This window comes from Poecilia formosa, unplaced genomic scaffold, assembly GCF_000485575.1.
Source record: "Poecilia formosa unplaced genomic scaffold, Poecilia_formosa-5.1.2 Scaffold33, whole genome shotgun sequence".
In the NCBI taxonomy this organism is placed as follows: Eukaryota; Metazoa; Chordata; class Actinopteri; order Cyprinodontiformes; family Poeciliidae; genus Poecilia; species Poecilia formosa.
In genome coordinates, this window is record NW_006799972.1 from 1,365,504 (window position 1) to 1,393,133 (window position 27,630).

At 37.0% G+C, this 27,630-nt stretch overlaps 1 protein-coding gene and 1 long non-coding RNA gene across 2 annotated transcripts; one reads left to right on the plus strand and one right to left on the minus strand.

The window, feature by feature from the left end:
• Positions 1-56: 56 nt before the first annotated feature.
• On the minus strand, positions 57-27,620 carry myom2b (myomesin 2b). Its single transcript, XM_007549808.2, has 39 exons — positions 27,511-27,620; positions 24,736-24,836; positions 23,715-23,772; positions 23,349-23,503; positions 23,119-23,205; positions 21,087-21,175; positions 20,463-20,513; positions 20,136-20,300; positions 19,645-19,806; positions 19,370-19,511; positions 18,920-19,119; positions 18,462-18,515; positions 18,242-18,369; positions 17,776-17,959; positions 17,506-17,680; positions 17,118-17,239; positions 16,811-16,998; positions 16,224-16,350; positions 15,907-16,085; positions 14,186-14,300; positions 13,615-13,777; positions 13,406-13,512; positions 12,523-12,567; positions 12,085-12,221; positions 11,715-11,859; positions 11,019-11,081; positions 10,725-10,792; positions 9,073-9,186; positions 8,656-8,743; positions 8,051-8,089; positions 7,143-7,248; positions 6,511-6,577; positions 5,733-5,829; positions 5,158-5,194; positions 3,293-3,315; positions 3,141-3,196; positions 2,980-3,069; positions 847-972; positions 57-597 (listed from the first exon to the last, which is right to left on the minus strand). The coding sequence occupies exons 2-39, from the start codon at positions 24,813-24,815 to the stop codon at positions 388-390; spliced, it is 4,242 nt and encodes a 1,413-aa protein (XP_007549870.1). The 5' UTR covers positions 24,816-24,836; positions 27,511-27,620; the 3' UTR covers positions 57-387.
• On the plus strand, positions 15,760-24,282 carry LOC107835972 (uncharacterized). The gene is made up of 3 exons (XR_001661816.1): positions 15,760-15,842; positions 19,236-19,242; positions 24,271-24,282. It is a non-coding gene; the product is annotated as an uncharacterized LOC107835972 (long non-coding RNA).
• Positions 27,621-27,630: the final 10 nt, after the last annotated feature.

Consider the following 27,630-nt stretch of genomic DNA (forward strand, 5'->3'; position numbering starts at 1 on the left):
TGTATGATAGATGGAAGGTCACTGAACTGTAGAAAGATCAACACAAATAAATCACATTTTACTCTTGAACTTCTAGCTTTATTTAAATTCATTTACTTTCAGTTTCCAAATATAACTTTTCCAGATATGAACAAATTCTTTATCCCTCTTTGTTCATTTATGTATATTTTAGTTGTTTTCATAAAATCTCCTTTAAAAGAGACAAACTGTTTTACATGCTTTTGCAGTCAAAAGACTCGTTTTACTCATCAAGGTTTTCTGACCTATTAATGCTAATGCTTTAGCTCCATCCCATACCAGATAAGACCAATAAAAGTTTCTATTTGTGGTCTATATGTGCAGCGGCGTGTGAATACGCTGCCTTCTCATTTGTGGCTCTCATGCTTTTTACTTCCTCCGGGAAGGAGTGGGGCTCTTCACCCCTCTCCCCGGAGCTGCCTTTGGAGCAGCAGGGGAGGGGGCAGGACTGGGTGCAGAGGGGGCAGGCTGGGTCTTGGGCTGAGGGATCTCGATGGGAAGTTTAGGAGGGATGATCGTTTTAGGGGTCAGAGTTGGTTTTGCCTCAGGGATTTTCTCCCCATGGCGGTACACACTGACCTGGAGAGAGGAGCGTGAAACCTTTAAATTCATGCATTTCCTAACAGAAACCACAGTTTCAGACGCAGACAGCTTTTAAGCATAATCTAATAAAAGCAGTCGTTTTTAGCCTTTGGAGTCTCTGTCAAAGAATTAATGCTAAACAGAGATTGTATCACATTCAGGCATTAAAATGGTCACAAATGGTAGAAGAAATATCACAGCTTTGAATAAATCCAACCATTTGGAGTGTACAGCAGAGACACTCACCACTATATCCACAGATTCCCCTCCATATTTGTTCTGGACAATCATTGTATATCTGCCAGAATCCTCCATGGAAACACCTTTGATCGTCAGACTAGCAAACTTACCCTGGTCTAGAGAGACCACATACTGCGAAAGAAAAAAGGCAAGAAAAACAAACAGGTTCAAAAGGCGAGCTGGGTCGCTCACAACGAGAAGCATAATTTATCACTCAGAATAGCTAATATTTCACATTAGATTTAAACATTATTTACTTTTGAACTAATAGCACAATGATGAGCTTTAATTTGTATATTTTCTATTACTCCTGATAGATGCATGGACACTATCTCAAATCAAATCAAATTTTATTTGTGTAGCATATTTCAGCAGTGAGCCATTTCAAAGTGCTATAAAAAGAATTGTTTCTGTATTTTCATTGTTTTACTAATTACCTTACTTCACCTCTATTCATGCTTTTCTTCTCATTTAGCTCTGAGGTTCTCAGTAATATTCCCTTCCTCTGCATACAGGTCTGTTTGTTTTTCTGTCCATTTCAATACCTTCTGCACCATCAGAGCTAACAAGTTACGTGAGAGGCATCCCTTTGGATTTGAGAAACATCTCACCAAGGATTCCAGTTCTTGTGATAGACAGATTATTAGCAGGGGCGGGCATGAATAAAGAGAAGGAAAAACTTGCAGAGAAATTCCTCCTGGACTACGGATGCTCAAACTTAAATCTTCAAAGCTGTCAAGAGCCGCAGGATGCTGTTCAAAGAGAGTGTACCAACCCAGGACAGACTGTATAGACCTATATTGGTTGGCAAGCATGGCTATAAAGTATGGTAGATGGTAGATGAAGTTCATATTGTTGATGAAAGACTTTTTACAGGCCTAACTCTAAAGTCCACCAAAATACTTTGTATCGAAAGATGCATCCAGCTACAGGGTTTAGATAAACAACAATATATCAAATTTTAGAATTAATAGCTATAATACTTAAAGCATGAAGCATAAGGGAAAAAAAATCACAATTAGGCTTTCATTTCAAAACAGACAATTTTAAATGATTCTTTTCTGATGGCAAAACGTCTTTAATCGCAGATCTTAAAAATGGGAAGTGAGTAGCATTTAGCTGAACTGTGGCATCTGGGATTTCTCCCATTGAGCCAAGTTTCTCCGGTTGAATTTCAACAGGTTCAGTCAGCAAACAGAGGGAGGAGCTGTGAATAACGATGTTGATTTTCTGCGCTGTTTTTGAAACGTACTCTGCCTGCGTAAAGGTTTAGCTTGGCAATGGCAGTGGAGGAAGTGAAAGAAGACTAAATATTCTAAATGTTGAGCAACTAAAGGCAGAACAAGAGGAAGGCATACGACCTCTTATTGCTGGCAAAGATGTCGTGATCCTACTCCACACAGGTCGTTTGCACCGAACACAATTTCCGGTAAGTTTCGTCGAGTTAGTGCATTACAAACGTCACGGCCAAACCTTAGTGATTGGATAAAATCGGATCCATTCTTTTAAAACTTCAAAAGAGTCCGTACCTCCAGCAAGCAATCACGTCTCAATAACTCAGGGTCCCAAACCCTCTGGACAAAGCAATGCGTAGAACATAGGGCTGGTTTTCACCAGGCTCAGGTGAAACTATTGTTTTGTTCTCATATTTTGGAGAGAAGCTGCTTATGCTTACTTTGTGTGTGTGTGTGTGTGTGTGTGTGTGTGTGTGTGTGTGTGTGCACACAATTAGCAGTGTCAGATTCAACCCTTCACCCACTGCTCTGTAATGCCTCCACATTAAGGTGGCATTTTTAGAACAGCACCTGACAAGAGCCTGAATGTTGTTTGGATAATGGTTCCTAATAATCAGGTTGGGCCCAGACTTTAACTAAAATAATTTCTAACTTTGTGAATAATTTGCTAAAAATAAATTATTCATTATAACTATTAAAAATTACAGAAGCCAAATAATGTCGCTAATCCGTGTTGCACAACAGTGCATTATTTGGCTTTTAGGAGTCAGATAAAAGCACAAGTGGTGGTTGACTGGGCTTAGACAGAGTATTTCATTAAGTGCTTCAGTCAAGCACACTAAATTAATGTGAAGTTGTGAAGCATAATTAGATATTTTTGTTTGTTGAGTGTTAGGTAATTTACCTGGTCATCAGGTTCAACTTCTGTGCCGTTCTTCAGCCATGATACTTGAGGTTTGGGGTCTCCACAAACCGTACATGTTAAACTCAGGGTCTGTTCAAGGAAAAGGGGTGATGCATTAGATTGAAACGTGTAAATGCAGTGTCTAAACGCATAACACCCACCTTCTTTTCCATAATGGTGACAACGTCAGGCAGACCTCCCACAACCTTACCACGGTCTGAAATATGCCATTATTAACATTATCACTCTATTTTATAAGTGCAAAAGAACCGAATGAAGCAGCAGCAGCAGCAAGTAAGAGGGTTAAACTCACTCTTTTCAGCATATGCCTCAGCCCTGGAATAAAAATAAAGTCAGTTATTTTTTTAAAAGGAAAAAACATTTCTAAAATTCAAACCATTCTAAAAAAAAACTTCTTCTGATTAAAAATGTAGCAAATAACATGAAAATACATCCACCAAATGTTTGTGTCTCCATTTCTGGCTCTGTTTGTGAGAGCAGACGCGATCTTTTCTATTTCTGATTAACTCGCAGTGGTCAGATGGTTTGTCAGAAGGAACTCTGGGTGCGCTGCCAAATCCTATTAAACTGTTTAGAGGATTTCTAAACCTTTCACTTGGAAAAAAAAAAAAAAAAAAAAGATATGTTTGGTATTGGGGCTGTCTGAGCAGCATGGCGGGACCAGAGGTCAGCTAACGGACCAGATGGCAAGAGGAACTCTTTTCTCCTCTTGGCGTGTTGATACTCAATCAAAAGGGCAGCAGGGTGTCACTTGTTTCAATGTGTTTGTAAAATCTTGTGCTTTAATGTCTCTCTCTGAATGTTAATTAGACAGAGGATGTGGATGGTCTATGCTCTGCATGCAGGGGAGTGCTTGGGTTTTAAATTTTTTCGCACTTATTCTTTTTCTAGTGGATGTTCAAAAATGTGTGTTGTATGGCCAAATTAGATTGCTTCTATTTATACTCTTGATTCTTATTTTGGCAAAAAGGTATTAAGACTGAACTAATTCCCAGAAAGGGGGCGAACCTTTCCAAATCACAAATGTATTACTATTTTTATTCCATATATTATTAGTAGTAGTAGTAATAGTAGTTTTAGTTTCCTATGTTTAAATGGTGAGTAAAGTCTTGTTCAGATGATTTTTTACAGGTCATGAATATATTATGCTGTATTGTTTTAGGGGTTTACTGCTATTTCTGGACAGAATGTTATGCATTATCCTTGTCAATGCATCAGTTCAAGGACAGCATCTTATTAAGGTGTATTTGTGTAGAAGAAGGTGCCTAATTTGGGAACCTCATGGTTTTTTGTTTGCTTTTTGTTTCCTTCAAACCACAACATACTCTATTCAAAGTATTCATATGCAATTCAAATGCAAGTATGAGGCATCAGACAAGCAGAGTCGACGCCTCCAAATATCAGGCGCAGGTGACATAAATCACTAATTAGGGTGCTGCTCCTGTTTGTGATGGAGGAGAAAGATCTGAGTTGAAGAGTGAAGCTCTTGATTTACTGATTTGTTTCACTGAATCGTGACCAAAAGACTGAGTTCCCATATGAAACTGGTTCACACGCGTTTCTTCCACTGGGTGGTTGAACTTAGGCTTAGAGATTGTTAAAAAAGCTAAATGACCCGCAGGAAGGATGGACGGACAAATGGAAAATAGATGCAACTCAGGTATCCTAAAAGCATTGTCATAAAATAATAAATGTTTAGATTTCTGAATAATAAATACATATACTCAGGGCCGTGGTACTTGTACAAGGCATTTTGAAAGGCTTCTATTTAAGAAGAAAGCTGTGTATATAAGTGAAAGCTCATTTTTGCTATTCTCTTTCATTTTCCATTACCTCATAGTCCAACTCACAAATCGAATCCAGAAACAAAAATGTAAATTAGCAAATGTATGGAAGATATTATGCCAAGTAGGTAAATCATGTCAAAAGTTTCAGTGAAAGTAACAGGTGAACTCTCAGCATTTCAACTATTAAAAAAATAAAAAATAAAAATCAAAGCTTATTTCAGAGTTTTTCTGTGTTTGAATGTAAATCATCTGGGGAATTCATTAGTTTGAATGTGAAACCCTACACTTGCAAGCCAAAGTTAAAGAAAACTCTTACTAAATATACACATTAAGGCAAAAGCAAAGAACAGCCATAAGTGCGTCGTCTTACTTGAGCTTCTGGAACTCTGCATACGCCTTCTCATACGCTGCAAAAGAGCAAGAACTGACAGTCAGTGCCACTGATCACAACATCGATGCCTCCTGAGTATTATTTTAGTGCAATATGCTGCAAAATATCCATCTTCATAAAATCAAGACACTCAGCACTACATTTTAAACTTCAGGAGTAAGGACAGGAGGAGAGCAATAACGCAACATGGGAGTAATACATTTGTCCAGCATCTGTCAAAATATAACTGTGTAGGAAGATAATGAGAACCTTGAAAGACAGATGTCAGACAGAGTGCAAGTAAACATATAGGATTGCATTGCAGATGTCATGAATTTAAGCTGCTGCCATTCTCTGTGAAGGCGCAAAGAACAACCTTTTCTTCATTTTTTGCAGCGAGTTTAGAGTCCTGAGGGGGTTGAAATTGTTCTCATGAGTTCCTTTATCTGATTGGAATGGGACTTCAAAGTTCAAGGATACAAACTGATTAGGCATACACATAAATTTATTGTGTTATTTTTATTGTTTTGGTTACTGAGCTGATAAAAATTAAAGGCAAGAGGGAAGACACTGACCTTCACCGCTGAGATCCAGTGTTCGTTTATGGGAGTTTTCGGAGTTGGTGATTACAATGGAGTACGCTCCTTTATCCTTCTCCGTGGGCTCAATTACCTATGAATCAAGTAATGTGCTCAACAGTCTCATCTGCATGGTGTTACAACCTCACAGCATCAAGAGTGCTCTAGACTTTACTGACAAAAAGGAGGAAGCTGCAGCTTTGTTAATCTGGTTTTCTTAACTTTAACATTTACATTGCATCGCTAAAGTATTCAAACCCCTTTCAATTTTTCCCCCCCATTTTGTCAAGTTACACCAACAAATGTGTGTTTTAATGCACACAATGAACACAAAGTTGTGCAATCAGAACAGATACAGAACAACAATACTTAAGTCTTACAAATAAGTCTTAAAAACTTACAAATGGAGTTCTTAAGGAAACTGCTTGTAAATGATTTTTTAGAGGCATTAGAGTAAAGACATAGGACACAAATGCATGTCCCAGTTTTCTACTTTTCACTTTTTTGTGTAACAAACATCAAAATCCAGAGTAATTTTTCTTCCATTTCACAGCACTGCTTTGTGTTGGTCTATCAAAAGAGAAAATGTGAAAAGACAAAGAGCATTTTTACAAGGACCTGCAAATGGTAAAGGTCCTTCATGCATCTTTCTGTCTTTTGCTCTTTCAAGACTTTTAACGCGAGTGAAACCTCCTGTGGTGATCAGTGTCCTAAAATTATCCACATATGATCTGCCTTATAATTACATGAGACTCAGCAGAGGATACAATCATACCTCCATTGTTGCCATAGCAGGTGTTCCTCCAATCACAGTCTTGTCATTGTGGGTAAGTTTACGCTCACTGAGCACAAAGAGTGGAGAGGATAAGTTAGTGTAGATGTGTGTAGCGTTTTTAGATACATCTTCATAGATACGTCTTAATTTTTCAGACTCACAACAGAATGCTGTAAAAAGTTAATCTTCTTATTATTTTTCATATTTTCATTAATCTTCAGCACTTCCATTAGCTGTCTTTTCACGTCCTACTTGGTTCTGCCTGCTTTTTGTGCAGCATTCTCTCTCTGTATTTTATAATCTCTGGGGTAAAACACAGTGCTTTTAACCACAGGGAGCTCTGCAGTTTGTTAAAAATAATAGGGGTGTGATGTCTGTCACAAAACAGGAAAATAAATTCCTGTGAAATTACCACGGTAATGAAAGATTTTGCTAATGGGCAATGAAAAGATTTATTTGGTTTGCCATTTCTTGTCATTGCTAACAGTTTAACTCGAGAGAAAAACTAAACCGCGACCTTTCTCGTCAGCGTGTTGATGAAATTCTGCTTCATTATTCTCTTCCTTGAACCTCTGGCATGCCTTATTGCAGATCCTTGCATTGTTAATAATTCTGCAAATCAAATTTCTCACCTGTGATACCAGCTGATGTTCATCTCGGAGGTGTAATACTTCATGTGGCACTGAAGCTGAATGCCTGTTGCAGTGCACTTAATGACCAGTTCTGCAGCGCTGGCTCCTAAAGGTGGTTGTGCAGATTTGTAATCAGTATCACGTTTTACCAACAGCTGCTGAACAGCGTGGCCTTTGAGAGTCACATCATTCATGCCATCTATTTATCCGTCATGTAGCAAATGTTATTTGTATTAACTTGAAGTGTTTCCTCTTCTGTTTTACCTTTGTCCAGCTCAGAGAGTGAGATTGCACTAATGAGGCATGGGGCACATTCATGGAAGCAGCATCGAGGGAACCACTGCAGCCATGAGAGGTTTTATTCACCTTTTTTTTTTTTAAAGCCATTACACGCATAAAGGCTCTTCCATACTACAACATGTCTGCGTGCAACTTTGCTGGCCGCACTTCACAAGTGGACAAGTGTGTCATCCACCTGGTCACATCACCATGGTTTCCTATTATCACAGTAATGAACCCTCCTCTCCTCTGCAACCGCTGCTGTAACAGTTGTTGCAGAGCTGTCAAGTGAATGTTGCTTAAAATAGGAGTAAGATGCTCCTCTACAGTGTCACTGTGACAGTGCAGAGGAATTTTAAAGTGATTTCATCACATGATGACATGACGGCCAGTGCTTCCTGCATTGCATGGCAACTTCTGCAACATGCCGATGAGTGTGAGCATATGTGTTTTCAGGAGTGTGCAGAATTTAAAAGCAGAAAAAAAAATATCTCACTGCTGATGGATCTACTTAATCTGTTTTCTGTAAATTTAGCATGACGAATGATCCAACTGATGTTTACTACTTCTTTTTACGTGCGCTTGTGAGGTGAGTAATCTGTGTGAGTAAACAAGGTTCAGATACCTACCAGCCAGTTGGCTCAGCTTGTTTATGGCTTCATCAAAAGCTAAAAGAGAAGCAGATGCACAAACATGGAATAAGGCAAAACGGGACAGCAAAAAGACACATTGCTGCCCTCTTGAGGATTCTGAAAAACTCAACTGAAAATTTCAGTTCCTTAGGAAACGGTGGTTTAAAAAGCTGCTGCAAGTTTCATAGTATTAGCACTAAAATATACGTCCTTCCTTCAGCAGGTGGAGGAGAGGAGTATTTTGGCTCTTTGTGTTGCATCTTAAAACATAACATCCCAGCGGCATCAGTAAATAATAACATTTGAAACAGGAGGTGTGAGGGACACCTCCTGTTTCAGTGAACGATGATAAGTTCACTGAAGCCTAGATTTGTATGTGAGATTCAAACAGGAGCCAAAACATGAACAAGAGAACCTTGAACATAAAAAATTACTTATAGATTATTTGGATTTTTGAAGCTTGAAGCTCAGTAAAGATTTTTTTTTTGTGTGTTTCAACACCATGTTTGGTTTTCCTCCAAGCTATCTGCTGGGTTGTACTTTCTGTCGACCTATTTATTTACAATAATTACTGTACAAATTTAGGATAAACATTTCCATACTTTTTCCAGAGATGTCAATTTGGCTCATATCTTTTCCTCTGTCATCACTGATGGTGGCCTTGTACACTCCTGTTGTTTTCAGTGAGAACTAGAAGAGAAAATAAAAACATGGAGTAAGTTTAGTTTGCACAGGTTTGATAGTATATCATACTCCTACTGTAAAATGTATTCCTGTATTTTCTATGTACTCATGGCTTTAGCGTATACATAGTTTTCCACAATTTTGGCTTACCGATCAATAAATAGAGAATATATCTATACTGTCTGATTTTGCAGTCTCCTTTATTTCACCATGTCTATATTTACAGAGTCCAGCTCAAACTTTCACAAACTCATGGACATCTATTAAGATAACTACAGTTCACTTAAATTTTAATCAGCAGGACACTAAAAGAAACACTTTTTTCTTCTTCTCACCTCTTTAATTGGCAGTTTGCAGATTCCTGAGCTCAGGTCAGGCTTCACATCGGGGATAACCTCTGCATCATCCTTATACCAGTGGAACTCGGATTCCTTCTTTAAATTAGCAACCTACAAAAAAAGTCACATTAAATTTGTTAAATATTCATCCAATGGCAAAAAAGATATTTTTGGTCTTGTGGATTTCTTTAAAGAATACAGCTTCAAATTTGTCGATGGAACCTGAAAGATTTTTTTTAGATGTGTCATTTCCCTTAATTGGAATCAGTTTATGCCATTTAGATTTATTTGCTAAGTAGCTCATTAAAACATTGACATCTGACAATCAGTCAGATGTCAATGTCAGTCAGTGTTGCATTTTGTGTTTTTATCCCCACAAAATAGCAGTTATATTTCTATTCTTCATTCAAAGATAGTCTCAAACATATATTTTTTTGAGAACCACATGTCTAATATCTGGCCATTAGTTTTTGATGAAACATATCGCAGAGATACAAAAAGATATTTATAAATAATGCAAACGATTGAAGTTCAAAACATTTTTTTTTTTCGTTTTTCAGCATTGATACAGCCACTCATAACTTATCAAGAATTTAAATCAATAAACTTCAACTCACTATCTTAAAGAATTCAAAGAGACAATTCGGAATCGAATAAATCTGCACCATGATCCTCTTTCTAAGAGATATTCTGAGCTTCTTTGAGGTTTCTACAGCGCAGGCTGCTTTTCAGTCCAGTAGCTGCTGTCAAAGAAATCCTTTTCATGTTGGCACACCGACTTGAGCTAGTCATGATCAGTGAAGCTGAGGATTAAAAGGATTTGGGCAGTATATGTAGCTTTTAAAATAAATGTAAATATTTTCTAACTGGGTATGTTTACTGTCTTGAGTATGTATGTGTAATTGTGCAGTTTGAAATTTGTGAAATAAATTAAATATAAGCAACACCCTGTTTTTTCTTCAGATTAGAAAACGATCAGTTTATAGAAATCACTGCATGTAAATGATGTCATGACATTTCAGGAATGATTGTTTTAGGGTCAGTCGTGCAGATATTAAGTGGGCTCCAAATGTTTACGTGTTTTACCTTGTCTAAACTTAGACAGAAATATTATTTTAACTCTTAATAAAATAAACACCATCAGTGCCTGGTAAATCAGATGCTCTGATCAGTAACTCAGTACTTGAGGCGCTGGTACTGAAGTACTATTTTGCTTTATGATATTATTTCTTAGTTTCATTTGAGTAAAAATATGTTGAATTTCTATTCCTACTTCAGAACAATTTTTGGGTACTGGTTGTTTTTTTATTTTTGGAACAACCTGTTTTTGATATAAACTGCTTTCTGAATTTACTCATATCTTTGTGTCCTTTTAAAATCAGTTTGATAACCAGAAAAAAAAAAAAAACTGTAATGGAGGAAAAGAGCTAGGGGGGGAGATACTTTTTCACAGCCCTGCAGTTTTTCCCAACACAGCTGCAGTATCCAATTACAGCACAATATGTGCTTATTTCCTGTGTCCATCTTCTTTCTACAAAACACTGTTGCAACTTGCATTGCACAGAATGGCCAATCAGCTAACCACAGGGAAGCTGCCCATTTGTTTTGAGTGGAAATATTGAGTAATTATTGAGAGCTTTTCTGTTTACCTTGCAGACCAAAGTTACAGAGCAATCATCTCCAACCTGAAGCGAAAGAAACTCACTGAAGTGGGGGCCTGTGGTGGACAAAAATAAGATAAACTTTACAAAAATCTGCATCCTGCAGAAGCATATTTTTAGACAAAATTATCTTTTTTCTTTACTTTGAGTTTTAGTAGTTCAGAGGCAGTTCACTTCTATCCTTTCATTTTCACTTACCTGCTCTCCTATAAGATGAAAAAGTGGCAAAAAGCTATGAAATACAAAGCTAAAAAAAAATAGATGATATTCCTTTTTTCTTACCCTCTTTCACTCTAATGTACTCCCTTCTCTGGAAGTCAGCCTCAGCCAAAGCAGCCTTGAAAGCTGTGGGCGCAGAAATGTACAATGAAATGTATTAAAGGGTCAAAATCCTGCCATTACATGCTGTCACTGAAATTACATTTGAGAAATATCTCTTACACATAGATACGCCATACATGTGGAACAATATCACTGAAACGTTTCCAAATTTGAGTAACTTAACTGACAATGTGCAACCGACGTGTAAAAATTGATAAACATGGTGATGGACATGTTCTGGAGTTTTTGATGACGATAGTTTGCAATTAAGGAAACCATGTCACTCTACTGAGAAATATTATCTTTTACTGTATCATATATATTCCACAACTGGTCAGACACTCCTGGTACATTAATTACTCTTTTTAAAAAAGCATCGAATGGAGGTGGTTAGTCTGGGTTAAGGAAATTGTATTGGTACTTTTTTACACTGAGGACGGGTAACAAGGACTACCTGCTGCACAAATGTATATTTAGCAGTATTCACCAATGTTTAAATAGACTGTATTCATTTGGGCTGAGTCACTTTGGTTCCTACCACCTGTTTTCTTAATCACCTGAAATGTCTTGTTGTTATTTGCTAAGCATTCTTCCAGTAGTAGATTCATCCCTTTCCATTAGAAATAGTGAGGTGATGGTGAGATCAGCCTTGCTTACCATCTCCAATCAGAACCAGTGAGCTTTGTGCTTTGCCGCCACCATCTGTGATCTGGCAGGTAAATGTCCCTTCATTCTCCTCTGTGAAATGGTCCATGATGAACTCGATGATACCTGTAGAAACGTCGTGTCCCATCTTATTAGGCTGCAGAAAAACACAGCTGCATTGTAAGAGAAGCCACACATAGTTGATGACAGACTTTGTGAATATATATATTTTGGCTTTGATTAAGCCTTTCATGTTGCAACAAACCAACACTCGAGACAGTACGGGGCTGTTAGACATTGACGCTGTTCACCTTGAAGCCAGACAGTACATTTTTCCATCTTTTCTATCCTTTTCATTTTGTAAAAGCAGAGTGTCTCTTACATCAGCTCCTGATAGTTCCTTGTTATTTGCAAAGAATTTGTAGGTGACTTTGGAGGAAATCTCTTCAGCCTGCAGCCAAAATCTCATTCTGCCTCTCTCCAAAATCTTATAGGCCAACTCAGACTTCAGTGGGATGACTTGGGGAGAGGATAGAGGAGAAAAGGAAAGGAGAGTGAAGAAGAGGACAGAGTCAGGCAGGTGATGCAAAAGCAGGTAAGAGTTTTTTTTATGGATCAAATAAAATGAGAAATGCGCCCCTAAAATAATGAAGAAATGAGAAAGCTTCAAAGCAATTGGAAGAAAGCAAATATAACTAGGAGACAGGGAGAAAAAGAAATGGAGGAAGTGGGTGAGGCAGATTAAGAAGAGGGAAAGCAGAAGCCAGAGAGAGGATATATTAAAAGAGACAAAAAAAAAGAGATTATTGAAAATACGTACTTGGGTGTCTGATATCATAACTGAGCGCCAGCATCTTTTCCAACGCTGAAAAAGAAAGGCAGTTTATTACTTTTATGATGCCACAAAAAACAAACAAGCAGTCCGTTTCAATTAACAGGGAGAAAGCTGAAATATTAGGAGACATTAAGAGGCTAACTCATCGCTGAATTTAGTGTGTGTGCGTTACATGGGAAGTTACTCAGGTTGTACTCAAAAAGATAGAAGATCAAAACTCTATTCAGCCTCACGGTGAAATATCCGTGGACGAAACGGGAGAGAATCAGCGGAAGGTGCACTGAATAACACATTACAGCCGAGTAGGATAATGGTGCAATAGAGGGAAAAATACAGCAAAACTTTTGACAGAAGGTCTTTTGCAGTGAAAATGTGGCAATAAAACGCATACTCTGCCTAAGGCTTGGAGAAGTGTGCTCAGATGGTATTCATCAGAGGAGTAATGAAATTTTTCATTGCCTACATGCCAGTGAAATCATCCCTAAGTACAATCTCATTGCTTTCATCTTAGCTACATCCTACACAGTGCCTCAGTTCTTCGATACGCACTTCCTTTTGATTTATTTTTTTTTAGTATTTTGCGCCGGTTTTTACTTTTTGATTTATCGTTCTGAGCAGAAACACACATCTTTTCAAATTTTTATGATTCCGATATTTTCAAGCAATATTTTGACTAAAAGCAAAAAGAAAAATAAATAAAGTGGTTTAAGAAGTAACTAACATACAGACAAAACCAATGACTTATTTGTGTGTAAAGCAAAGGATTTTGAGACTGAAAAACTAATTTAAATGCAAATTTTGTGTATTCTCTTTGGTCCAGTGTTGACACACCAGAGCCTTGCTGGCACAATAATGATTAAATCAATACCTTCAGTTGAGATTGTGTAACTGGATGAAACTCCGCTTGTGCTGGTTACAGAAACAGAGTATGTTCCAGCATCTTCCTTATCTGGGTTCTTAAAGATCAGCTTAGATCTGTGATAAAGGGAAGGAAGAAGACAGAGGCACCCGTGCTGTAAATGATGACGTTGAACATGAGAGGTGAAATCTAAGCCGTGGAACCGTGCTTGATCTTACTGGCTGCCTTCAGTTTTAATCACCACTCCTTTGGAGAAATCTGTGATTTCTTTGTAGTCTTTTTTCCAGATAAACTGCGAGTTGTCGTTCATTTGGCAGGACTCAAAGGACAGAACAATGTCACCGGATTTCTCGTCCACCGTGCAGGAGACTTCCTGGGAACCTTTAAACAACAGAAATGAAAACTTTCTTCATTAAGACGCTATTGGAATCTCATCAGATTCTGTGTCTGTGAGGTTTTTAATTGCTCTAAGCTACTAGTCAGCTATTCCTGCAAAATGTAGATTACTACCTGTAGAGGAATATGTCTATATCACAGTTTACTAATGTATAAATATTGTGCCTCTTGTGATGTCATCGCTCCAAATACAAGCAAAGAAGAAGTCATCATAAATTTTTCTACTGTGCGCTTTTTAAACATTTGACATTTTTCTAAACCCTAATGTGGAAATCGTCCGTACATTTCCAGCAGTATTTTTACTGTCAGAGTACATTGATAAAAACTTTATTTTTAAAATATGCCCACAGGATTTTAAAATTGAATCACAACCTTTTTCTCTTGGTTTGTTACCTTCCACTGCCTTTGCAATCACAGGATCAGAGGGCATTGAAGCCATACCCACACCTGCAGCGTTGACTGCACGAACTCTGAACACGTAGCACACGCCAACCTCCAGGCCTGTTACCTAGAAAACACAGGCAAAATAAAACCATAGTTCTGAAAGGAAGAACACAGCAACAAATTGATCTATATTGGAATGCTAAAAATAAATATACAGCTTGCAGTACTTTTGCAAACAATTAAAAACCTGTTTTAAGTAGGAAGTGAAGATGAAAACAACTCATTTAAAACTAAGTACAGATTTGTCATTATTTGTTTTCAGGAAATGTGTTCAATTTCAATTTGCTGACAGAAAGGTATGTTAAATTAGGAGGGACAAACTGCACGACTTCTTATAGTAATGCACAAAACGTTTCTTTCCGGCTGGCTTATTTCAACAGCTTGTTAGCCCCTGTAGCTTTTAGTAATTAGTGTCATACAGATGGTGGCTGTTGTGATTTAGCAAAACAATCTGGAAAACATTGGGTGACATTTTAAACATGATTAACATAATTTCTTTTGATTTATCAATCTGTGGGATAGCGTTGCACTTTATTTCAGTTCATCACTATCCTCATGAAATGTTTTCTAATCAAATAAGCTAGATGAAAGCCATTAGACAGTCTAATTTCACAGTATTTATTTATTTGGGTCAATTTTAACCTTTCCATACACACGTCAAACATCATGCCAAAAATGCAAATGAAAAATTTGTAAAAAATAAAAACAATAAAACTAATAAGCTGCTATGTTTAAATTAGTACTATGTAACTCATTAGTCTTTCACTGACATGATGGCAGGGAAGCAACAAGGAGATTAAATGGTTTGGAAATAATTCTAAAAAAAATTCTTTTTATTTAATATTTGGCATTTATGTTTACAAAATTAAATAAGCATAACATTTACTGTATCTACTTGTATTTAAATATTTCTATTCTTTAATTATTTAACCTGATCATGCAAACTGATTCCACTATATTTTCCAGCTGCATTTTACATTTTTAATATTAAATTATGGTCATTTAAATAAATCATAGTATCTACTTATGGAATTTCCTCCATCTCATAAAAGTTAAATCACTCACTTGTGTTTACATTTTAGCAAATATCTTCCCACTTTAGAATCACGCTGCACACTTAGGTCTGGTAGTCTCACTACATCCACTAGGTGTCAGTATTATACAGTTTTTAGCTACTGAACTGCTCTAAAGAGACTTAGCTTTGTTAGGTCGTGTTGTGACTTTTTTACACTTATATGTTGTTCAGTATATTTTGCATGATAAGTGACTGATTTACAATTATATATTAAGCATAATTTACATAATAATTATTATTAATTGTATTGAACATGATTGTATATAATTACAAAAGTGAAGTGGAACATAATTAAGTATGAGACATGATTTATTTGAATAGAGGAAGTCTTTTATTTTGAAGAATGCTTAACAGGATCTACTTCTGTTTTGTCACTATCTTGCTTTTGTTGAAGTTTGGTTGCTAGGTTACAAACAGCTGTTGCCGTAACAACCGGTGCCCGTTTTTCTCTTCAATAAAAACTGAACAGAAAGGTTCAGTAAAAGACATACGAGCCTCCGTCTTGTTTGAAGAAGCTTTACTCCATAACAGGTTGTAATATTAATGGAAATTTATGCAGCCATTAAAAATAACCTGCATTTAAAGATTCCCTTACCTTAAGGAAGAGGTGACTGACAGCTTTTTCATTGGCTGTTTTCCACTCACAGGTTCCCTTCTTTGCGTACTCAACATGATAGCCTGTGATTGGTCCAGAACCAGAATAGATAGGCTTTTGCCACTCAACCACCAATGAATTATCTCTCACTTCACAAAACGTCAGGTCGTAAGCAGGGCCTAAACACACACATTGACAAGGAGAAGAACAATTTGCAATACAGCCTTAGCATGATTAAATTATGAAGACATTTATTTGTTTTTCGTTTTTCAGAGCTTCTTCAAGACCATGTCAGATAGAAGGTGAGATTTACTGACCAGGCTCTGGCATAGTCCAGGCCACACACTTGAAGTCATCTGAATGTTTGGAAGCTGGTCCAAGTCCAGCCAGGTTGGCTGCATAGACATGGAACTGATAGACTGCTCCCTCGGTCAAGCCCTCCACCTGCCAGTAAAATGTTTTAGTAGTTCATGTTCAAGTGACACAACGCACACTGAGTTTTTGAGATCTACACCAGCCATTTCTGCAGTTCCACATTGAAGAACTAATTTGAGATAAAGTTTGAGGCCCTTTTCCTGTTGAAGGGCCTCAACAGGAAAAGTAGTTCTTTTCTACAAAAATCTGACTTTCTCATATGCTTTATTAAGACAGTATGCATTGTGTTATTCTTAACCAGGGAAAAACATCACAAAAAAAAACACACAAAAAAAACAACAACTCAGTAGCGCACAAAAGATTTTAACTTAAGCTTGGACACTGTTGGTGCAGAAGCTGGGAAGTAGGCATACATCAGAATTATTATTTTTTTCTTTTTTGTTGGAAGCCACAAAACAGTGATATTGAGTTAACTTTGCTGATTGGGCATTGTTCAGTATCTAATAAGTATTGAGAGATTTTTCTGTACCTTATAAAGTCTCTCTGAGACTGGTGGAATATGAACCTCCCTCCACATGCTGGTTCCACTGCGTCTTTTATCCACATAATACTCCTTGATCTCAGCACCTCCAGACTGGAGAGGCTTCTTCCAGTTCAGAACCATTGAACGGCCATCACAGTTAAGCAGTGCAACGTCATATGGGGCAGAGGGGTTTGCTACAAAACAATCACAAAGATTGGTCATAATTTTACCTTGTTCATCTTTCATACATAATTATTGAGGGAATCTTTATATTTTTATCAGCGTTAGAGACTGTGAATATAGCTTTACTGACTAAGTGCAGCTCTGACAGTCAGAGGTGCAGATTCCTGGGATTCATCACTGAGACCCAACTCATTGATCGCCTGGACACGGAACACATATGTTTCTCCAGTTTTCAGGCCACTAACCACAAATCTGAAAAAAAAAATAAAAATAAATAAAGTAAAGAAAAAATTATAATAAAATGCTTTTATGATATTGGTATCACTTCCAAAGAAAACATTAATCTATTTACTTTTTAACACCTTTACACTTTTAGAACCTGTTCCAGATATAAATGTGCAAGCAGCAGAGCACAGCCACAACAGGCTGCCACTCCACACAAGGCCTTCATAGACTCACAACTGTGGTACATTTATAATCACTTGTAACTGCAACACAGCAGTTAGTTTGAAACATACTTGGTGTTCTTATGAGGTTTGTGATTGGCTGAAGTCCAGTCTTTGGACCCCTTCACACACTGGTCAATATAATAGCCAATCAGATTGTTGGGTTCCTTTGGAGGAGCCCACTGGATGAGCACAGAGGTATCTGTTTCCCTTGTAGCAATCACCTGACCAGGAGCCGATGGGACACCTTATAAACAACAACAAAACAAAGCAAAAGCCAGAATAAATCATAAAAACTAAATAAATATTATGTATTAGCAAATGGAAAAAGCTGAGAAAAACCTTTAAGCTGCAAAGTCTCAATGAGACTTGTTGGTTTAGAAGGCTCGCTGGTTCCATAGATGTTGGCAGACAACACTCTGAACTTATATTCTTTTCCCTCTGCCAGGTCAAAGACAGCATAACGTGGAGATCGAATAGGAACCTTAGTATTAACACGCTGCCAGGCTTCAGTGTTGGCCATGGCCTGTGAAGACCCAAAACGTAAAAGTTTCCAGAAAATGAGAGTTTTTCACCAAAAGCAACCACAAGAAATGTTGATTTTTTTCCCCCCCTTCATAATTATTGCAACCTGTCCTCTTTGTTGATTCTTCCACCTTTCAGAGTTAATTATTCCCGACTCAATAAATTCAGCTAGATTCACCGAACTGTGTGCCTAACCTGATGGGTCAGTACATGTGGTAAAAAAAACTATTTTTCAACTGAGTTGTACCAAAGACACTGTTCGCAGTATGACATTTAGTGTTACCTTTTCAATGTAGTACCACATGGGGGCCTTGCCAAAATATTCTGGGGCTTTCCAGCTCAAAACTACATATGTCCTGTCCGTTTCAGAGGCATAAACTCCAGATGGAGCACCTGGGGGCTTTCCCTCAGCTTAAAAAAAATACAAACAAATAAGTGTGTAAATATTAGGGCAAATATAAAATAAAAAGTAAAGGACATGCACAATTTGAATGAACTTTCACCTTCCTCTTCATCATGGTAAGACACAATCTCCAATTTTCCTCCAAGCTTCTTGGCTGAAAGGCATATAGAGATACATATCGGTTTGAGAGTAACAAATGTTTCCTCATGGACTTTCAAAAATAATCTGAGTAAATCTGGCAAATCAGTAACTTTCAAGCAGTTTCAGAAAAAATAATATATTTTTTAAAGCGGCTTATCACAGAAATACAAATTAAGTAGTAATTCCAACGAGGCGAGGATCTAGATTCTTAGTTTGATTTTTCTCTCCTTTTTTGATTATAAATAATAAATCCAATATTTATATTGCAAAAGACTTAGTGACTAAACTTAGTACAGATGAAGCTCAGTAAACAAATTTTTCATTTAGTCTTATCAAAAATACCTAAAAACAAGCATAAATCAAATTTTTGGCGTCCTAAGAGCAACGCAGTCACATTTTCTCTGCAGACACACCCACCATGAAGCCTTTCAAACTCAGTGGGGTCCAGAGCAGCGATGGGATCAGACATGCGGGAGGGTTTACTGATTCCACGGGAGTTGACAGCTCGAACTCTGAAGTAGTAAGAGTGTCCCTCAAACAGCCCAGACACCGGGTATTTACAGATCTTGATGGGGTGATCGTTGCACTGGGTCCAGTTTTCTGTGCCAACCTCACATCTGAGATTTTGAAAAAAATAAATAAATAAAGGGGGTGGAGATTGAAAGAAGTACCTTAAATTGGCTCAAGTAATTCAGTTGCCCATTTTTAGACTTCTATTTACTTCACTGTGAAGATGCAAGGTCAAGAGCAAAAGGAATTATTTAAAAGGTGTAAAACAACCCCACAAACATGGCATCAATCAAACTAATTTGACCAGTTTATCAATCAGCAGTTACATGCTTAAACCATGCAAACCAAAACTCCTACTTGTCCACAAAGTATCCAATGATTGGACCCTCTGTAGTGGTATTTGGAGGCTTCCAAGAAACAATGACATAATCTCTGTTGGCATCATGGATTTTGATGTCCATTGGAGCTCCAGGTGCACTGGGAACAGGGGGAGGTCCATCTAAACAGGCAAGAACAGCAGGAGGGTCTTTGTTAAAATAAGGTCCTTTGAATTACAGATTGTGTATTTAAAATATCTTTATAATTCATTTAATGAAATTGTCTCTTTTTTTTTGTCTGATCAACCATCCTACCAGCGACAGAGACAAAGGCGCTATGCTCTGCGATGCCTCCCTTAGTGACCATCCGAAGCGTGTAAAGGCCTTCATCATCTTTAAAGAGGTTTGGAAGAGTCAGGGTGGTGTATCCTCTTCCTGTTTCAATCTTTACCCATTTGGAGTCAAACAAACGAGTGTCTGAAATGAGGAACCATTCACAAGTTAATCCATGATCCTCATAATTGTCTGTCCAACGTACTTAATTTTAATAAAGGGTTATTTATGTAAAAAATGTAAACTAACAATTTATATACACATATTATCATTCAAGTTTTAATTATCTGGAGATAGTTAAATTTACTCTAAATAATATGTAATAAATATTGTCTGTGAAATTTTCAGATTTTCCACTACTGTACATGACGCTGCATGGAGACTGGCTTATACCAGAACATATTAATACAGAATACGATCAATACCAAATATAGCACATAATTTCTCATAAAACACTGCATTGTGAGAATTACCATCTCTATACCACTGTGCCTCAGGCTGTAGGTTGGCCAGGTTAGGGTACAGGCTCATGCGGGCAGAGAGAGTGGCTGATTGTCCCTCAGTCGCAAACACTGGACCAAACTTCTCCTCAAAAGTTATGTGGATTTTAGTGTAATGGATTTTGGGAAGCATAGCAGCTGGGGAAAAAAAAGAGAAAACAGAATAATGAATATAACGAGACAAAGAAAAAGAAAGAGTGTGAAAGTTTTTCTATAAATGCAGCATTATTGTTGTAAAAACATCAAAGTATTGGTTTATAGTGAAAGCAATTAGACAGAACCTAAGCTTAAAATACCTACCAGTAAAAGGTAACCATGCGTATGGACTGGATTCATCCTCGTCCTTATATCCTGCAAAAAATACAAATAAAAACTACTATGACTAACATCTCTGGAATTTTAGATGGAAGACTAAAATACTGAGCAAGGGGGGTTAAAACAAGTTCAATTCACCACATACACACATTTATACATTTAAATTCCTCATATGCACAGAAAATGTTGAATATTAATACAGGAGTGCCTTCAGAAAGTTTTTAAAGAGTGGCCAGAAGGGGGGCAGTGAAAACAAGGAAGCTCAACAACACTTGAGAGCTTTATCATGCAGTCCTTATATCTAGTGTGACGGTGGGCATCAGTGGTGACTACCATCTAAAAGGTGCACTGTGCAAAAAAATATGAGTGGCATAAATAAAGCTTTTCTTATTTTAATTGGCATTCAAAAACATATATCTTGCAGATGTTTGCCAAACACACTGCGCTTTCATTTCCTCTTGCAACCACTACAGACATCCCCTAAATTAACTCCCATAGTGGTGGCACCACTACACAGTTACTAGAATGGTGATCTTTAAAAAGAACGGTGATGCCAGAATGTGGCTCCATATTGTCCAGGTCAAAATCCTTTGACCCTGAAGAACTTACGCTTGACAATGACTGATGCCTGACTAGAAGCCTGTCCATGGATGTTACCAGCTACAGCAGTGAACTGTGCTGTATCTTCAGTTGTACATCTATAAAACAAAGTGAAAGCAATCAGTTGGTAAATCAACATACCCTTTAAGATCTTAATGAGGGGTTTCAACAATTTATTCTCTCACAATAAACTGTGCAAATATAAAGCATTGACACTGAATGTACCTCAAAGGCTTATGAAATAGATAATGGAAATCATCCAGTAATCGTTTTTTTGTGTTGAAAGCTATCCCAAAATAGCAATTGATGCATTAATGCGTAATTTTATCTACTACGGAATACGTTCCACAGGAGCTATCACTTCACTGTATGAAATCCATGTATGACTATCTGCCCTCCATTTTTATTACCAGGTACTTTGTTTGCTTCTCCTTTCTAACTGATGTCCATAATTTATGAGCTAGGATATTTTAAAACTCGTACACTCTTGCAATTCTTTTACAACAACTGACGTTTTTTTAATCAATTTCTGTGTTACCAAACAAAATCTTTCTGCCAGTCTAATTGGATCGCATCATCACCAGGGGGTGATGGGAACCATTCAGAGAGCAATGACCTAAAGAATCCTGTCGGGTCATATAGCACTGAGGTCAGCAGTTGAACAGCTGAGCTTCCAGGCTGGAGCGAGGTACGCTCCACTCCGTCTGCAGCCACACTGCAGCCACACACTCAGCTGTTTCCGACCTCAAATCTCAAATTGTTTGAGGCTCGTAAACAAGTTTAGAGCAGGGATTTTAGTAATCATTTATGACACCAGTCAGGAAGCTCAAGGTCATGTAGTCTGAGAAATATTGCATTTCTAGAAACATGTCACAGAAGTTGGATGCATAAACAGCTGCAGAAAAAAAAAACAGAAGAGAACTGTACCAAGAAAAAAGCAAGAAGACCATGTAAAGGGGGATCATATGAGGTTTCAAATGTCTCTTTTTATTTTGAAAAAGAGACATTTGAAACCTCCCTAATTTCTCCCTAAATTCAATAACTGGTTATGCCATCTTTAGCAGCAACAACTGCCTTCAAATGTTTGGACCATCTGGCAATGAGTCTTCTGCACAACTGTGGATTAATTTTGGCTTCTGTCACTGTGTTGTTTTTCTTAAGTACTTTCTTATTCACCAGAAGTTAGATGTCTCAAACCTTTTCCAAAACTTTTGTCTTGTCAGTCTACAGATCATTTTCCAAAAAGTCAAGATGTCTTTGGCAATGTTAGATGGTCATAGAGTTATTTTTGGTCAGCATGGACTTTGGCCTACAGTTGAACGCTGTTCAGTTCCTTTTTTTTTTCTGGATCATGAACACTGAATTGAATTGAGGCAAGTGAGACATGCAATGCTTTAAACACTGTTCTGGATCATTTTGTGACCTTCTTTGTTCTGCTGGTTGATTCTGTAATGGGCTCTTGGAGTAATCTTGGTAAGTTGGCTTTCCTGGGAAAGTTCACAGGTCAGTGTTTCCTTCACTTTTGGATAATGGCTCTTACTGTGGTTCACTAAACTACAAACCATTAATTGTTGTGTCACCCTTTCCATTCTTATAGATGTCATTAGAGTTTGTTTTTTTTTCTCATCTGCTCTTGGATTTATTTACATGGGCATAAGCTTTTTGATATGTTTCTTCTTCACTTCATGCTGCTAAACATGCCCTATTAAAATTTATTTATTAAATACATTTGTATGGCAGAGATGAGGTATGGATGTAGCTTGCTAAATTGAACTCATCGCTGCGAAAATAAAATGTGGTTAATCCTAGTTCAATACTAATTTACAAAGTGGGGTGATTACATTCTCACATAGGGGTAGGCTCCAGGAAATTATGTTCAAAAGAAAAATGTTTGGAAATTCAGATGAAATGAGCTTACGCAGTCATCTAAGACATAAGGCAATAATAAAACTCATCAGGACAATCGTGGAAAATAAAATTTCAGGAGAGAAAAAACTGATGACCAAATAGACAGATAGCTATTTTGTTGAACTTACTATACCTTGGGATCAACAGAGAGTGGCTCCCACCTCTGGCTTCAACCAGATACTTTCCAGAGGACAAGTCCAGGATCACGCCATCTTTATACCTTAAGTGAAGAAAAGATATGTAGCTACAGTGAGGCCTGTGTATGTTTATTGATTAATACCTTGAAGTATGTTTTTGCAGATGGATTTGTAAAGGATTATAGTGATACTGATTAAGACAAAAAAAAACATATTCATGTATTACCATTTCACAACTGGCATGGGGTAGCCTTCAACAGTACAGAAGAGTTTGATCGGAGTGTTTTCAAACACAGTATGGGATCTGAGTCTGACGAAGAACTCAGGTCCCCTGATCATAGGTTCTTCGCGCACATATTTTTCTCCCAACTTTGTTTTTACCTAAACAAAAAACATAGAATCCTAATAAATACACAGGTGAGGAATACCCACCTCCTTGTCTTGCTCTTGTAATTAATTATTGAATCTTTATCCTGACTATGATGCACTGACATTTATAAAGTTACAGCGTGTTGATAAGAGGTCAAGCAGTTTATTAGCTAGTTTACTGTATGTGTTTAAGGGGAAATGAAATTGATTCAATAAATCTTACCACTTCCTGAATTCGAGCTTGTGTTTTGTACTCATATCTTTCTTCAGAGGCCTTGGAGCTGAACATAAACAATATGCAAGTTTTATTAACATACATTTAAAATTACACTGATTTTGTCACAATACTATTTTTAAAATCAATTGATTCTTTTCAGGACACTGGACATTGAGGACATTCACAACAGGTCTGTTTGCATTAGTATTAGTCAAAACCAAAAAATATTAAAAGCTTCAAAAGGGTCTGCATAGTGCAGAGTAATCCTTAATTCTTCTATTTTATTTTTTTTTAAATATACAGAGTACTTCTATTTTTTTAAACTAAGACACATTGATTCTTCAGCTTTAGGTAAATTATTCTGAATCTTACAAACTTTTGCACTAATATAGTCATGTCTGAAACATAAACTATTTATCTCTAGTCAAGCTTCTCAGAAGACTTGCATCAGCAAATTAGTGACTGATTATGTGACTGATTTAATGCTTGAATAGTCTTTCTAAATTAGTTTATCTCTCAGTGCTGTTTTAACAATGTTGTATGTTTTGTGGTTGATGGACAGTTAATTCTGTGTTTATGAGAATAGGGTGTAAAACTCTGATGCCATAATGTATTTTCATTGAAAAATAATGTGTTGTTAAAATAATAATTAAAAAAATGTTCTGTCTTTCTATTTTTCTATGGATCCAATTTTTGGCTTATTTGACCTTTGTTCTATAGCATAGGTCAATATATGCACAAAAAGGAGTTACATCAAAAAATACTTTATTATTAAGACAATGGTTACTTAGAATTTTGAGAACTATACATTCAACAGAAAAAGTTGTTGAAACTCAAATCAACTTGCCAGTTGTCAATCTGACGTTCATGTTATTATATTTAGCAAGATAACATCAAACATAACTGAATCAGTACGTTATGTTAAAGTAAAGTCAAAACGATGCTGCTTTAGTTATAATATTCAGATTAAAAAGCAGGAGAGATATATTAAGACCTGTTTATGATTGTTAGCATGTGTCAGCTGTACCTGCTGTATTCTTTGACCACATATTGGCTCTCTTTGTGGTGGTATTGGTGGTCATATATTCGTTTCAGACGTGCTGACATGGTGGCGCTGTAGACACTGACCTGTTAGGTGAGTAATGAAATGTCGAGAGAGATCAAAATAAAGTACAACAGCATAATGAGACCATCTCACAGATACAGCTATGAACTTTCAAAGATAATTGATGAGGTTCTATAATATCAGACGATACAAAATGTTATTACATGGAGTACAACTTCAAGGAGAAAAAAAAAATAGGGAGAGAATGCTTAGAATTTTTTTTATTTGTCGTTATAGTTTTTCCAAAGAAAATGTCCCCAAATTCAACTGATTAACTGCTTTTTCAGCATTTTTCAATGGCAAGTAATGTCGAGCCCTAAAACCATACAGAAAAATCACTTTTTAAATATGTTGAAGCGACTATACTTATCCACTTTGAGGCACTTTATTGTTATTAGAAATCAGAACTTTCAAGCAACAAGAAAATAAACTGGAACTCAAAATGGTCCCTCAAGAAATGTGGAAGTTTATGACAAGCCTGGCAGCTTAATCCCGTATGATCACTTAACATATAAAAGGATCTTAATTATCTTTGAAAAAATAAATTAGCAAGTTCCAAGGGTTTTATGATTCAAACATAGTTAAGTTGGTTGTTGCTTTCTCTAAAGTCGTATTTACCTGAATTTGATAGAAATGACCCAAAATTGTGAAGATTAAAACCTGTCAGGGACTAAAATTATGATTTTCCACCTGTACAATAATTGCATCTTTGTTTTTTATGGTATGACTATTTTTTGCTCATTTTTTTTTCCCACATGTGTAACTAAAACTTCAAAGGAATTATCAATTGTGAGGAGGCATTTCACTTTCTTACAGAAAGGAAAAAACAAAATCAAGCCAGCAACAACTGAATAGCAAACAGTTCACAGTGATGGCTCTGTGTCGGTAAAGCTTATCATTTATACACACACCAAATTATTTATTATCCTTCTACAAATAGAAAAGCCTTTGAAGAATTTGAACACATGGACTTAGAAACAATCCAGCACATCTCAACACACACACTCACAAACACTATCAGCTTGTTGGTTACTGTCAGAAGTGACACTAGGATTTAGACACAGGCAATAAAAGACACACATGTAAAGAGATACCATAAACAAAAGGCATGACCTTGAACCACTGTTAGACAACAGGATGCACCAAATTGTGTCTAATCAAAACATATAGCTTTAATTTTAGTTCTTCCAATGATAATAAATGTACCCTCCTGTTCGGAATCCTAATAATAATTTAATGAAGCTGAAAGTTGGAAAGAGATGAATATTGTCATACGTTCTAAATCATGCATGTGATGTGAAAAATAATGTTTTTATTGACCAGTAAAATTAGTCAACACTAGCTTTCCAAACTAATTGTTCTTGTTTTTCAATTTGTTTGAGAACATTTATTTTAGCACAACCATCAAAACAGAAGCATCAGTTCACTTCATGTTTGGTTCACATCCCCTTACTGACCACAGCGACCAGAGAGAAGTTCAGAGGAAATCTGAAGCGATTCCTTCCCCGTTCCTTAACCTTAGGCTGATGGGGAATGAAACGTGTTGCACCATAACCCTGTTCCCATACCTTTGGGATGAACTCGGCAGCTTCAGTGTCATCTGTCATATCAATAAACCCAAATTCAGCTTACTGCTAATGCCTCAAATCTGCCAGTCAAGCATACAATGTTACCATATCATTCCCAATCTGTTTGTCTGTAACTTTAAACACAGGTTGGTATCAACTATAAAAGCAAAAAAGTTTCTGTTAAAATGGATTTATACACATGCTTAACTTTTTGCTCTTTGAATTCCAGACAAAAAGGTAAGAACCAAGAATGGTAAAAGGATTTGGTGACATTGGGAGACTCAGCAAATTCCCAAAATAAATTTATTCACAGCAGGACATTTAGACCATCCTCTCCAGCAGCAATTTGAAGCAGCACCAATAAAATCCAGGCAAACATGACTAATTCCTTGTGTGCAAATAACAGCTGTTTGCATTACATAGCAGATTTCAGGCAAGCAACAATTTTTGTGTCTGAAGGTAAAGGAAACATGAACATTAAGTTTTCTTTGCGAGATACTCTCTTGTTCCATAAATTCTGCACCTCTGTAAGTCCAGCCTATACTGTAACAGCCAAGAAAATCCATCTGTAACTGTAAACCTCCAGTACTCTCAGCCATAACCATACAAAGCAACATGATGTAATTCCACTACAAAATCTTATCTTAGAAATCAAAATCTTAGAGGTAAGGTGCAATTATCAAAGCAAAATGTCTATTTTTCGTCATTTTAGATACTTGACGTTCCCATGAACAACATATCTAGTTCATAAACAGGTACTGATGGCTAATATAGCTGTCAATATTGTGTTTACCATGACTAATCTGGGTACCAACAATAAATGCACAGACGTTCTGTACTTCTCAGATGACCAAACATACAGTCTGTCCAAGAAATGAAAGACAGAGTGTCTACATTAGCCCTCCGTTGCTCATTTATTCCACTTGTAAAACCCGTATTCTTTCATTCATCACTTTGAAGTATCATTAGCAGCAGTAAAGGATCATGAAACATCTTCTGGCTGTGCTCTCTTTAGTCCCACCTCACTGATCCCACCTGCTGCTAATGGGTTTGAAATGAAGATGGGTTATAAAGCTAACAATACAGAAGAGGTAAGAGCTGAAGCATAGTTTAAACATTTTTTACTTACCACTGAAGATTTTCTTTTCAGCGACTTCGGTTATCAGCCTGAATCCACAGGGAGTCAGCCTAAACCAAGTTCTGCACAAGGCCAAGAGAACCACCGCCCGACTCCAGCTGCCCCCCACCA